The 12,521-nt window shown below is 41.7% G+C and overlaps 1 protein-coding gene and 1 long non-coding RNA gene across 2 annotated transcripts; one reads left to right on the top strand and one right to left on the bottom strand.

Moving 5' to 3' along the window:
• Positions 1-393: 393 nt before the first annotated feature.
• Positions 394-6,106, bottom strand: LOC144700601 (LRR receptor-like serine/threonine-protein kinase IOS1). The gene is made up of 14 exons (XM_078572042.1): positions 5,801-6,106; positions 5,548-5,698; positions 5,083-5,475; positions 4,112-4,575; positions 3,332-3,470; positions 3,120-3,191; positions 2,927-2,998; positions 2,768-2,848; positions 1,971-2,158; positions 1,670-1,905; positions 1,461-1,587; positions 1,286-1,354; positions 1,000-1,189; positions 394-906 (listed from the first exon to the last, which is right to left on the bottom strand). The coding sequence occupies exons 1-14, from the start codon at positions 5,868-5,870 to the stop codon at positions 495-497; spliced, it is 2,664 nt and encodes an 887-aa protein (XP_078428168.1). The 5' UTR covers positions 5,871-6,106; the 3' UTR covers positions 394-494.
• Positions 6,107-7,282: 1,176 nt separating this feature from the next.
• LOC144700602 (uncharacterized) lies at positions 7,283-9,098 on the top strand. The gene is made up of 2 exons (XR_013580797.1): positions 7,283-7,755; positions 8,731-9,098. It is a non-coding gene; the product is annotated as an uncharacterized LOC144700602 (long non-coding RNA).
• Positions 9,099-12,521: the final 3,423 nt, after the last annotated feature.

Raw genomic sequence — 12,521 nt, 5'->3', positions numbered from 1 at the left:
GTACTCTAACTATACATCTGAGTAAGTTTCATATCTATTATTAAATTTATTTAATTTTAGGCAACTTAAAATTACAATAATATTAAAAATTAGCACACAATTTGCCTCCATCAATGGCCCAATTTGCCTCCATCAATGGCCCAATTTGCATCCTATCCCGTCATGAACAGTTGTTACGAAACTCAGCTTAGTGTCTACCATTCGTGGGGTTCCAAGAGTTGCCTGACTAAAGGATGTAAGTCTTGCCATGCTATCCTTAGCTCGTTCAGAGAGTGACAAGAACATTTCAAATTATCATCCATCATTTGATTCACAGAACGAATAACTTAAAAATTTTAATTTCGCAGAATGAAACGCACTTATCGGAAACAAATAATTAAATAAAACAAGGTATTTTAAGAAAGTGAAAGAATCTGATCCATGTCAACGACCCATTCATGACCATGCAAAGTACCGGGCGTTTCTTTTTACATCAAATTTAACGACGTGTTTCTCTATCTAGCTGATAGGATGCTGACACTATCCATATAACTATAGACTACATCATTTGAATTTGGCATTTGAGTACTCAAAAATGATATCTCATGTGAAGGGACCGATTCGTAGCATTCCTTCAACCGCTTGACTACTTCGCTCATACTCGGTCGACTTGTAGACTCAGGAGATACACAAGCCGTAGCAATTTCCACCGTCTTCCACAGGGAGTTTTCATCGTAGTTGCCCCTCAGCCTTTCGTCAGCTATGCCGTTTATGTCTCCTCTTTCAGCTTTGGACAGCAGTAATGGCAAAACCTGACCACCTTCCGGTTCCCGACTGATTGGAGGCTGCCCAGATATAATCTCCCATAGGACAACGCCGAAGCTGTAGACATCGCTCTTCTCAGTCAACCTGTAAGTCTGAAAGTATCTGCACGAAGGACAGATCTCATAAGCTCAGACTTTCGTTGCCTCAAATGAGTCTTTTTTTTTTTTTGCAAACTCGGTTGATAGATTCTCTTACTCCGGGTCAAGATACCCTGGCGTGCCTGCAACCGCAGTTGATATGTGAGTGTCATCGTCCGAAGAAAATATCTTTGATAAACCGAAGTCCCCTAGTTTGGCTTGAAGATTTTCATCTAATAGAATGTTTCCTGGTTTTACATCTCTGTGCACCACACATGGCTTACAGAAGTGATGCAAATACTCGAGTCCTAGAAAACAGTCACCCGTTAGTTCGGTTTGCTCCGCAGTAGCTTTAAATCAAGAAAATAATTCGGCTAATCTCTTTGAATTTGGAAGATGCATACCCAGAGCCACCTCAAGAGCAATTTTCAGTCGGATGTTCCAATTTAATCTGGTGCTATCCTCTCCATTGTCTTTCATCCGAGCACAGAAAATAATTTGCATAAAACAAAGTTAAATAGGAAAACAGAAGAAAGGATGGTTGACACAGTAAGTTGAGCGAAAACGGTTTTCGAATACCGGTTAAAAGCCGAGCCAGCGATCCATTCCCCATATACTCATAAACAACCGCAAGGTTGTTATTCTCGGGACAATAGCCGAGCAACGAAACCAAACTCTTATGATGCACCCGCATCAAGATGCTGGCCTGAAAATGATGATTTCCTGATGACGTATTATAATTGAAAAGAAAACTTCTATTTAATCGTTTCTAGCGCAATATTATTTACCTCTGCCACAAACTCTTTTGCTGCTCGCGATGAACTTTTGATCATCTTTACAGCTACTTGAGTTCCGTCATCCAAAGATCCGTAGTACACAATACCAAACCCTCCTCTGCCAATCGACCGCTCAAAGTTCCGTGTGATCTTCACAATCTCTTGAAATGCAAATTTCTCTCGCTGTGAATCCAAACCTTGTTGTTTCTCAGCAACTCGTAAACCAACGTTCCCTGTTGAATCCGCAACTGAAAAAAGAAAACATATAAAACCGAAACGTAAACCTAGGGATCATCATTAGATAAGTTCGTACTCTCCGGCGCGCAAGTTTCTGTTTTTCGTCCTCTGCCTTTCATCAAGCACACCATTAAAACGACTCCTGCAATGGTTACAGCCGCGGCCAAAGATCCAGCGATGACGGGGATGTTGTTCTTTCTTTTGTGACTTTCAGGTGTTGCACACGAGTCCGGTTTGTTGCAGATATCCGTGTTCCCATCTATACTGTATGATTCATGAAAGAACTTGTCGAGTAGGCTAATTCGCATTAACAGACGAAACATTAGAATAGAAAATAGCTAGTACTTTTATTCATCATTTCACATTGTTACTTTAAATCCCATTCCAATATTTTAAAAATCAGAGAAACATATCTTGCTTCACGACCGATGTCCCTCACAGCACCAATGCTCGTACCTTCGGTGTGAAATGTAAAAAGGATGATACCCGGCTTAAAAAATACACATTTACATTCATTCCCATTTATGATCCATATAACTCAAAGCCTTCTCAATTCGTATGTGGGAAGTTCCTTGAAAAGAAGTTTCATTCCACACATAACTTAGTCTGTCCTCTACGTCTAATTATGCCTATCTTTCAACGTGGAATTGTGTCTATATTTTCACGATTCAACTTGGAGTTTATTTTTCAACTGTTCCACCACACTATCAATCAACTCCCGACTCGGATCGAATTGGAAGTAAGAAAGATGATAGGTATCACTAAATTTCGCAGATGAGGTGTCAGCTCTGTTGTTCATCAATAATGCGAGGCAATGGCTTACTGCATTAGCGTAGTGGTAACACCAAAAATATAATTTAGTTGCGGGTCAACCTCAGTAATAGAGTTCCGTCCTGCGATTTCTGGTAAAGAAGTTGGGGAATGGCTCCAGTCAGTTGGTTGTTCTTCAGGTTTCTGTATGAACGGAAGAAACTCAACATAACGTTGTGGTTATGAAACATATTTGGAGATTTAAGGTTTACTATTGCGTACAGGACTTGAAGCCTCGTCAAATTTGCGATCTCCGCAGGAATCCCACCGGTCAAATTATTTTCTGACAGGTCCCTGACTCAGTAATACAGTGAAAGTTTTTTAAAAAATCAGTCCTGCAAAAAGTCAGCCACATCGCGAACGACGAGCTGCTCATATCATAATGGTGGAGTTCTAAGGCCAGGATAACCCTTACAACGAAGTTAGAAAGTCCAGTTTCGCTAGAAGAGGAGAGATTCGTCCCACCAGCCCACTGCGAGATAGATTTCTGCAAATAAAACTCGCCGAAATCAGTGCAATCTTTTGCGTGTTTTCTTCGGAACCTTTAACTCTGAAACTACTTTTTAATGTTGATTCCTTTCTGACAAAATGAGACGGATTCCCTTCTGCAGAGAAGAAGCAACTCACAGAGACAGTATTCGAGAGTTCTCCTTGAGGGAGGTCGTGCAACCCACCCCAATCCAGGAGAAGTTCTGTGGAACGCAGGGATCGCCTTGCCAGTTCCTCACCACCTTGTACAAGCCCTTGATCTTTGAGATCGTGTCAACTGTTTCCATAACATACGAAATTAGCCCCGGCAAGGACATGAAGAACACGTAATAAAACTAATGGGTCGGCAGCTTTTTTTGGAAGTGGCTCCCGACGAGTATGGAACTAAGTGATGCTTTATGTTGAGTTCAGACTCTTAAAAGTGAGTTGTACCTCCTAAACGGTCATAAGCTGAATCCACAGTAAGTATCGGCATAAATAGTCAAGCAACGAGAAAATCCGAATAACCCATTCAAGTAAAACAAACATCTGGTGAAATAACGGTGCACGACGAATCGCACTGAATGAACCCAACGGGGATGATTTTTGCACAAGAATAAAGCTACACCTACGAAACATTAGTTAATGAATTAAACCTCTATAGATAGGCATTTCATCCAACATCTCATTGCTTAGTAGACAATCCCCAAGTAACCTATTTTGGGTGTTGTCTCTCTCGTTTTGTTCTTGTCTCTTCCTTCTAAACCGTTCTAACTCTGAGTATTCAGCTTTTGCGATTAGAGACGAAAATGTATGTCTTCTCTCTGACGAGATAAAGATATTCTATGCCCTCTCCTTCTCTTTCGCTTTGCTCGTTTTTCTTTATACCAAGAGTGTGCAGTTTTTACAGCAAGCAAAGAAAAATTAATGCCTTCTCACCGTCCTCGGCGTCGGTGGGCGACGAGGTCATCTGTCTCAGACCGTAAACTTCGAGTGCATTAATCATGGGAGGCAGCGTAGAGTTCGCAGTCGCCTCGAGCGTTAAGAAAAACCTTGTCTCTCTTCCCACTTGACTGGTATGAATGTTGCCCGCTGTCATGTACGCCGGCCTGTAGTGGTCATACCAAAGTTTGCCGTCGTGGTAGACGTTGAATTCTCGCACGTCCTTTGAGCTGAGACGCTGAAGCTCGGTAAAGGACATGAACAAGTAGACGTTGTCGCCGGGGTTGATCGAGTTATTGTAGGACAAGTTCTCCGCGACGACAGCCGTGCTCAAAACCTCTGGCGGCACTTGCAAGATGTCGTCATCAAAGCGGGAAATATTTCCGACCTCTTTCACTGTCGTCCACCCCGTTCTCATGTAAGTTCCGAACCAGAAACGATCATAAGGATCCACAGGATACCTGTTCATATCATTTGCCGTGCTTCCGTTACAAAACCATAGAAAGAGAACATTATGGAATATATTAATCGGAAAAGATTGAAAGATGTATAGATTGATGAATTACTGAATGAATAAAAAGATAAAAGATGGATTGATGCGTAAATCCCAAAATAGATAGATACATAGATAAGATAGATAGGTAAAAAAGAGAAAGGATAAGAGAGATAGGTTGATTGATCTACCAACCGATTGATAGGTAGAGCAATAATTGAGTGGGCCGACCGATAGATGAAATATTTTAATGGATAAGTTGAGAGAGAGAGAGAGAGAGAGAGAGAGAGAGAGAGAGAGGGAGAGAGGGAGAGAGGGAGAGAGAGAGAGAGAGAGAGAGAGAGAGAGAGAGGGAGAGAGAGAGAGAGAGAGAGAGAGAGAGAGAGAGAGAGAGAGAGAGAGAGAAGAGAGAGAGAGAGAGAGAGAGAGAGAGAGAGCGAGAAGAGTCACGACAAAGAATGAAAAAAGTAAGTACCGTAGTGTTTCCGTGGCGCCAAAGTTTGGACGCTTGTTGAGAAGAACGAAAGAATGGGTTCCGTTGACTTGGGGATACATGGTCTGTAGAACAGGTCTGACCTCCAACACAGATACAAACGGCGTTCCGGAGCCGGTGTTCACCAGGCAAACCTGCATCTGCTCTGACGGAGAAATGGCAATAATCTCTGCGGAAACTGTATCATCGGAAATAGTCTTCACCGTCTGCCAGAGATTCACGCCGAGGTAGATGTCGAACTGAGGCGGTTGATTCTTATCGTCGTAATTGCCGTATAAGAAGACGGCCCTTACCAAATACTTTCCTCTGGCGATCGTCGGCCCTAAAGAGTAGCAGTTTCTTGTTCCATCGGGAAAGCTCCGCATAGTCATGTATCTGCGATAATAATATCATATCGTTAGAACACCCGCAAACTTAACGCCGGGGAAGGTTACTCCTAAGCCAGACCTGCGGGCAAGAATGTCGATGCCGGCGCGAAGGGGTACTTCGATGTTAATACCGCCATCGACATATGCGGCGTCCCCGGAGTAGTCGATTCCCAAGGGCGTTTCTGTGTAGTTACCATCCCCTTCCAAACCGCAGTCTACGCTGATGAACCCTGCAACGGGAAGGCGAATTCTCAGTCAGAGGGAAGAACCCTGCAACGGCTCTATTGAAGCTACCATGGGCGGCTTCTTTCAATGGTTGAAGAGGACTGTGCCTGGTTGGGCGTTCGAAGCGGATAGGAGGGCCAAGAAGCTTGAGAGTTGTAGCAGCGCGCGCAGACCCATCTCCGCGGTCTTCTTCTGGAGATTTTTTCTTACAGTTGGATTTCTTGAATCTTTGAAATCGTTCAGTTTTTCTTTGAGTTCTAGATCAATGGTGCCGGTTGGATAGGAACTCTTCCCTCATGATAGTCAACGCATATTTTATAATCCTGAGCGGTGAGGTTTCCTGGTTAAGGGCTAGCCGAAACGTTGGACTTGATCCAGTGTGAGTATTTAGAATTGGCGTCGAAATTTACGCACCACCAACCAGTTTGAGCCTAGTAGAAAGAGAGAGAGATAGATAGATGGATAGATAGAAATACGTTTTCAGAGATTCCATGGACTTTCTTACCATGAAGTTGCAGTGCAGCCCACCAATGCTCCTCTTGTGGTCAGTTGGATTTCATGGTCTAGACAGGTAAGATGAAAAGCCCAAAAATATGGGGGTAGGCTCCTGTTCGTCGTTTGCCATTGAAGGAGAGAAACCAAAAGATTTTTTTCTTCAAGCCCTTCAAATTTTAGGGTTATCCACGACCGAAGACGCGATCTGACGGTCTGATAGACCTAAAATATGTGATGTAATTATACATATTTTAAGTGTATTTTGGGACCATTTCCTGTGTATTTCACTCTATTTCATGAAATATTGCATGTCATGCATTAAATGAGACAAATGGTAAAAATGATAAATTTTAATGTCATTTTATGAGTTGTTTAAATTTTGAATGTGCTATTTAATATGTTTATGAAAGTGCAGGGGTGAAGCTTGTATTTAATTTGCAGAAAATATAGAGGGAAATATTATTAAAAATATACATATAATGAATGGTCAGCTCTTCAAAAAAGGATATTTTACGGACCGGCTATGGAACAACCCAAGGATTGAATCCCATGTTAGCAGCCAGGCCAATGCATAAACAAGAGTATCACCGCACAGCATTGGCCCTCACCTGGTTGTTGGACAGAGCTAATCTCGTAATTAATTCATAATGCATATCACATTAATAGTTATATACAGCGCAATATTTCATAATCTTTCAATATGGGATGGCGAAATCCCATCCTTTTTAAGTTAAGTTAAAACGCATCGGGCTGGGCCGTAGAGTAAAAGCAGGAACGCGGCCCGACGGGCCGCGATCTTAAAGAAAATTAGAAGAAAACGATACCAAGCTTCGAGCCAATCCGGCCCGAAGCCCGTATGATTTCGGGCTTATTTAAAGAGGTGGATATGATCTCAGCCGTCCAATCTTTTTAGAAAGATTGGACGGTGGAGATCGATCTCGCCAAATTTAACTCTTTCATTTCTTTTGTTTAGGCTGACTCGGCCGCGGGACCCATCCACGGACGAATCAAAAGAGAACCCGGGCGCTGACCGGGCAATGACGGGCCGCTGACGGGGCAGGGACTCGGGCACACCGGAAGAGGGGGTCCACGGCTGCAATTTAATCGCAGCCGTTGGACCTTTACGAGCTCGATCGAACGGCCAGGGGCATTCCCGTCCAATTTGGCCCCTGGCCGTCGACTCCGTCGGCCGGAGGCATTTCGCGGCCAGTGGGGGGTCGCTGGGCGATCCAACGGCCCAGGAGGACCCCCCAGAGCTGCCTCTTTCCATCCAACGGCGTTTAGGCTTCCTCCCAAGCCGATTAGAGGGTCTGAGGACCCCTAATTTCAACCACCTTTCGACCGAGATCCGAGAACGGCGGAGGACCCGTCCGGCGGCGGCGAGAACGGCAGGAGGGTCGTGACAACCTCCTGGCGATTCGAGAAGCTCCGGGAGGCTTCAAGGAAAATCTGGGCGAGCTGAATTCTACTCCAGCACGGGAGAAAAGAGAAGGGGAACCCGCATACCGACGCTAGGCGGCGGCGACCGGCGCCGCCATCCTTGTTCTTTTCTTCAGGGCAGAATCTGGTAATCCTAATTCTTCTTTGTTGAAACTCAATAGTTTAATACTTCAATTTGAATTAGTTTAGTTCTCGATTCAATCCAATTCGATAAAAAAAATACAAGTTACCGCGATTTCATGTGGACATTTCATCGAACACCCTACGTGTTCGATGAATTGATCTCCGTTTATCTAAGTTCTACCCTTATTCGACATTATAAAACATAAAAAAACAAAATATTCAACCCTCTTTCGGGCATTCTGTCGAACACCCTGTGGGCGTTCGACAGAAATACCCCTCTCTTCTTCTACTGAAACGAAAACAAAACTAATATATATATCACTCTCTCTCCCCGTTCGGGTATTTCGTCGAACACCTAAAGGGCGTTCAACGAAAGACTCTATTGACTTTGATTTCTTATAAAGAAAACTTATAAAAATTACATTATAACTGAGTATAGTATATATATCTAACTGTTTTCGACTAAATCGACCTATTAATAATAGAAATCGATTATATAAACTATATATATAAGAATATAACTAATATAAATAAATATATATAAATACATATACTAATTCTACGGATTATTCTGCCTTCTTATATTGATATAGGTACTTATTAATTTCTATTACTCCCTCTTTACTCCCTCTTTACTTATTAATTTCTCTATACTTATACTTACTTAGTATACTATAATTAGATAATTACAAACTCCTTATTTCTCTCATATTCTTATTAAACTAATATTCTCTATACTCTCTTATTACTTATCTCTTCTAATTCTTATTATCTTTAGTATTATTATTACATTTTAATAAAGATAACTCAATTAGCGAACTTAAACCTAAAGGCCAGTCCCTGTGGAGACGACCTTACTCACGCTATACATGAGTAAGTTTCTATACATTTTATAAATTTATTTGATTGTAGGCAAATTAAAATCACAACGACCATTAAAATTAACACCCTAATTTGCCTCCATCACGGTCCTCAACAGATGACTCAGCCAGAGACGTTCAATAGACATGCTTGTGAGGTGAAATGAGAATAATCGCACCGAGTGTCCGGTGCGGTTTTCGGGCGCAAATTCGCTCTGCGAACTACACGAAATGGCACAGTACGGAGATTCCAAATAGAGAAAAAAGAATAGAGTATAAGGGAAGAATAAAATAAGAACAAGTGTTGGGGATTAGTCAACCCCCCCAATGAGAGAGGGCGTGCGGAAACCGAAGAGCGCCCAGCTCCCTCTTATCGTTTTGTGAGGAAAGGGTCCATTTGGGGCTTGTTTAAAGGGATATGAACTAACTAGAATTACAGCTGTCAAGTGTGTTTTGTTTATTCTTCTTGTGTCTCTCCCCCTCTCTACTACCTTGATTTATTGTCTGAATTACTCGCTGGAGGTTACTCCTTTTGTCTTGGGAGTTCAAGGTGGAGCTCCTCTACCGCAGCATACGACAAGCCTACGCACTGTACCGAGAGCCTTGGACAGTGACACCACGCCAGTGACATATTAGTCATCACACTGATCATGTCTAGGTAGGTATATTCTGCATTTTACCATAGCATCTTGGGATTTCTTTCAACAATATGGGAGGTATAAAAGAGAAAGGTAAGGAAGAAAAAAGGCTATGAAGAAATGAATAAGAAAATAGGAAGAAAAAAGATGGGAAGAGAGAAAAAAGGGAAGGGAAGAAACTTGAAGAAAATAAGAAGAGCGTGGAGAGAAAAGGGGTCAAGAAGAAATGAAGCAGAAATGAAGAAAATAAGAAGAAATTGGAAGAAAGTAATAAGAGAAAGAGAGAAAATGGGGAATAAAATAAACGAAGCAGAAAACAAGAAGAAGAGCCAAAGTCATTTAAGAGAATAATAGACAAAGACGGAATGAGGAAGTAAATTGGAAGAAAAAAGGGTGAAAAGAAGAAGAAAATAAGAAGAAATTATAAGAAACATAAGACAAACATAGAAGAGGAGAGGAAAAAATATAAGAAAAGAAAGAAAAATGTGATTGTCTATCGAAGGAAGAAAGAAGAAATATCAAATTCCATAGACCAGGGTGCACAGACTGCCTTCTGACTATCTCCACCAATCCACAAAAAAATTACAAATGAAATAAGTTATCCATGGATCAAAGAAGAATGAAAATATCGACGAGGGAGAATATGAAGTATTGCGAAGGAGCATTTGTGCTGACCAATTCAAGCTTATCTAAAGAGTAGCTAGTAATAAAATGATACTTACCCTATGCTTGTTGCTGAGAACTAAAAGCTAGGACTAAAAACAAGTATAAAGTAGATGGATTAAAGACAGGGGGGCAAGGATTAAACCGTAGATAGAAAACATACGGACAGTTAGGATTCATGATGATCTAGCCATTATAATGGTTAAGATTACAGTAACTTCTGATTATTACAGCTAATATAACATATTATAAATACAAACCAATGTAAAGACTTATGTGCTTATCCTAAAAGTCATCAACCAGTCATAATGCAGGTGTCTTCTTTCTCTCTCTCTCTCTCTCCTTCTCTCTCCCCTTTGTTCTTTATTTATATTAAACTCCCCCATGTTCTTGTTCCTGCCCTACTCTCACCACAACTTTAGATGATACCAGAGCCATCCTATGTCTGATATTGTCAAAGAAATGCTCGCAGCCACAGTCAGTGCCATCAGTATCCATTCCACCACAACTACTATGAGTCGTTACTAGAGATTGACTAATTCGGACGCTAAACCACAAGATCTTGGTCACCATACATGGGCCGCCTACGTCCGCCGCACCGCCCGATATCGGTGTCTGCACGTGCAATTCAAGTTTGAAGTACCAGCCTGTGCCGACTTTCTTGAGGTCAAACCCGCCCAGGGACGGTTGAATGCATGCTGACTTCCCGATCTCCCTCCGACTCCTTTGACCCCCGCACTGCTCCTGTGCTGATACACCAGTTGAGCCGCCAACGCTCTCTTGCTCCTCTCCATTGCAACCTGCTCTCAGTTGCTGCCATTGACGAGGACCTGCACGACGAGTCACCCAATGACGAGGCACGTCCTCTCTTTTGCAGTGTACTTTCATCTTGATTCCACTGTGCTCGGACTAGGTAGGTGAGAGAGGAAGGAATTGAGAGAAAACTACGAATGCAAGTGAGCATCTCACCAGTACGGACGAGTCTGCGTGTTACGTGCGAGCCCTACGAATCGATTCGGTTTGGCCGTAGATGCCTTTGTCCCTGCGACGAGGTTTGAGAGGCAACCGTTGTCATCACCCGGCGAATCCTTCGGAGTATGGAGCTCGTCACCTTCCTCGTCCTCGATACCAATTATACGACGTCCTCGACAACATCTGACATCAAATTGGTATTAGAGAATCATCTCAATACCCATCTTGGCGACGATACCCCCGTCATCGGGCATCAATATTTGGTCATCTTGGTCTTCACCACCTCACAAGCATTATATACAGATATGTGTTCTTGTGTTAATATAATGCAGTAAAATTGAAACATCCTTTCATCTCCAATACCACAAATAACACTATCCAAATTCTTGTTATTTTTTATGATAACAATGGCTTCATTTGTTGTTGGCCCATTTGATTAGCATGTGAGGACGGTAGACATCTTGAGGGCTTGCAATATACCTGCAAAATCCTTAATCATTTCCCTTTTCTCATCAACTAACACTAGCTTCTTTAACATGTTCAAAGTAATGATAACTAGAACAATCCGTCTTCTCGACACTAGCTATCAGCATGGTGTACATATAATTCCACCTTTTTGGGCAGTCAAAAGGAACCTTTCTTTAGATATTTAGGCCAAACTGTTCGCATAAATCTACATAGTTCTCTTCAAGTAGTGTTGAACCACATATTGTAGTGACTATCTTCCTGAACTGAAGTACAACATCACCCAATGTAGATGTACCAAAGTCATCAAATGTGTTATGTTTCTCTCTATCATTCACCCCAAGTACACCGTCATCATCTATAATGCATAACTCAAATGGTGCCTTTCTCACACGTAGGGAGCTCAACCCAGCCTGGACTACAAGGTCGATGATGTGTGCAACACAAAGCACCTGTCTTCTTGCACTCAATTCAGGGTTTAGTGACTTCAATTCTTTGTCTAGAATAATCATGATCTTTCTGTTATTTGATGCATTGTGTATGGACACTACACACACCTGTGTATAATTACATCATGTTGATAAGAAGGAACTAAAAATAATTCAATGATATCATTCATAATGATGTCATGTTTGCCTTCAATTCAAACACCTCAAAAATTTGAAGGTTGTGTGCACTAATGTTTTCCCCAGTTTGGGGGCGTTAAACCTGGCATATGCCCACATGTAAAAGCTCACATAATTTTTACTTTCAGTCTACCCAATTCTTAGTCACTCCTAGGAATTTAATATTATTTTCTGAAGTCCATGCGTCAATTGTTAATCACACTCATGCAATGTCGGCCAATTTTCTTTGGATTCTCATCTTCATATATTTGTACAGTGAATGCTATGTTGCCTTTATATCTCTCAATTATGGAACTGATAGTTCTTCTTATGAAACACGATGAAGAAGTCTTATGAAGAAATTGTTCCTAACAATAGCCCACGATGAAATAATTTTTTTTGAAAGGCATTAGTTCTTCTTTGATCATTTGTGTTGTATGGCCAGTATAATACTACTTCGTACTAGTTGTGTCAAACATTTTGGTTTTTAAAGGCATTGATCTTGATGATCAATTGAAAGTGATTTGAAGTGGAAGACTTTTAACGGAATTACAACGACATTACTAA

The sequence above is a fragment of the Wolffia australiana genome, chromosome 3 (assembly GCF_029677425.1).
Source record: "Wolffia australiana isolate 7733 chromosome 3, ASM2967742v1".
NCBI classification, from domain to species: Eukaryota; Viridiplantae; Streptophyta; class Magnoliopsida; order Alismatales; family Araceae; genus Wolffia; species Wolffia australiana.
The sequence above is the reverse complement of the archived record's forward strand: the minus strand, read 5'-3'. Positions and strand labels throughout refer to the sequence as shown.

Excerpts from the sequence above, each read along its gene's own strand:
- LOC144700601 (XM_078572042.1), bottom strand. The coding sequence starts at position 5,870 with ATGGGTCTGCGCGCGCTGCTACAACTCTCAAGCTTCTTGGCCCTCCTA. Across the intron at positions 3,471-4,111 it reads GCCCACCGACGCCGAGGACG|TTGACACGATCTCAAAGATC; the intron begins GTGAGAAGGCAT and ends TTATGGAAACAG. Across the intron at positions 907-999 it reads CCAGGGTATCTTGACCCGGA|ATACTTTCAGACTTACAGGT; the intron begins GTAAGAGAATCT and ends TCCTTCGTGCAG.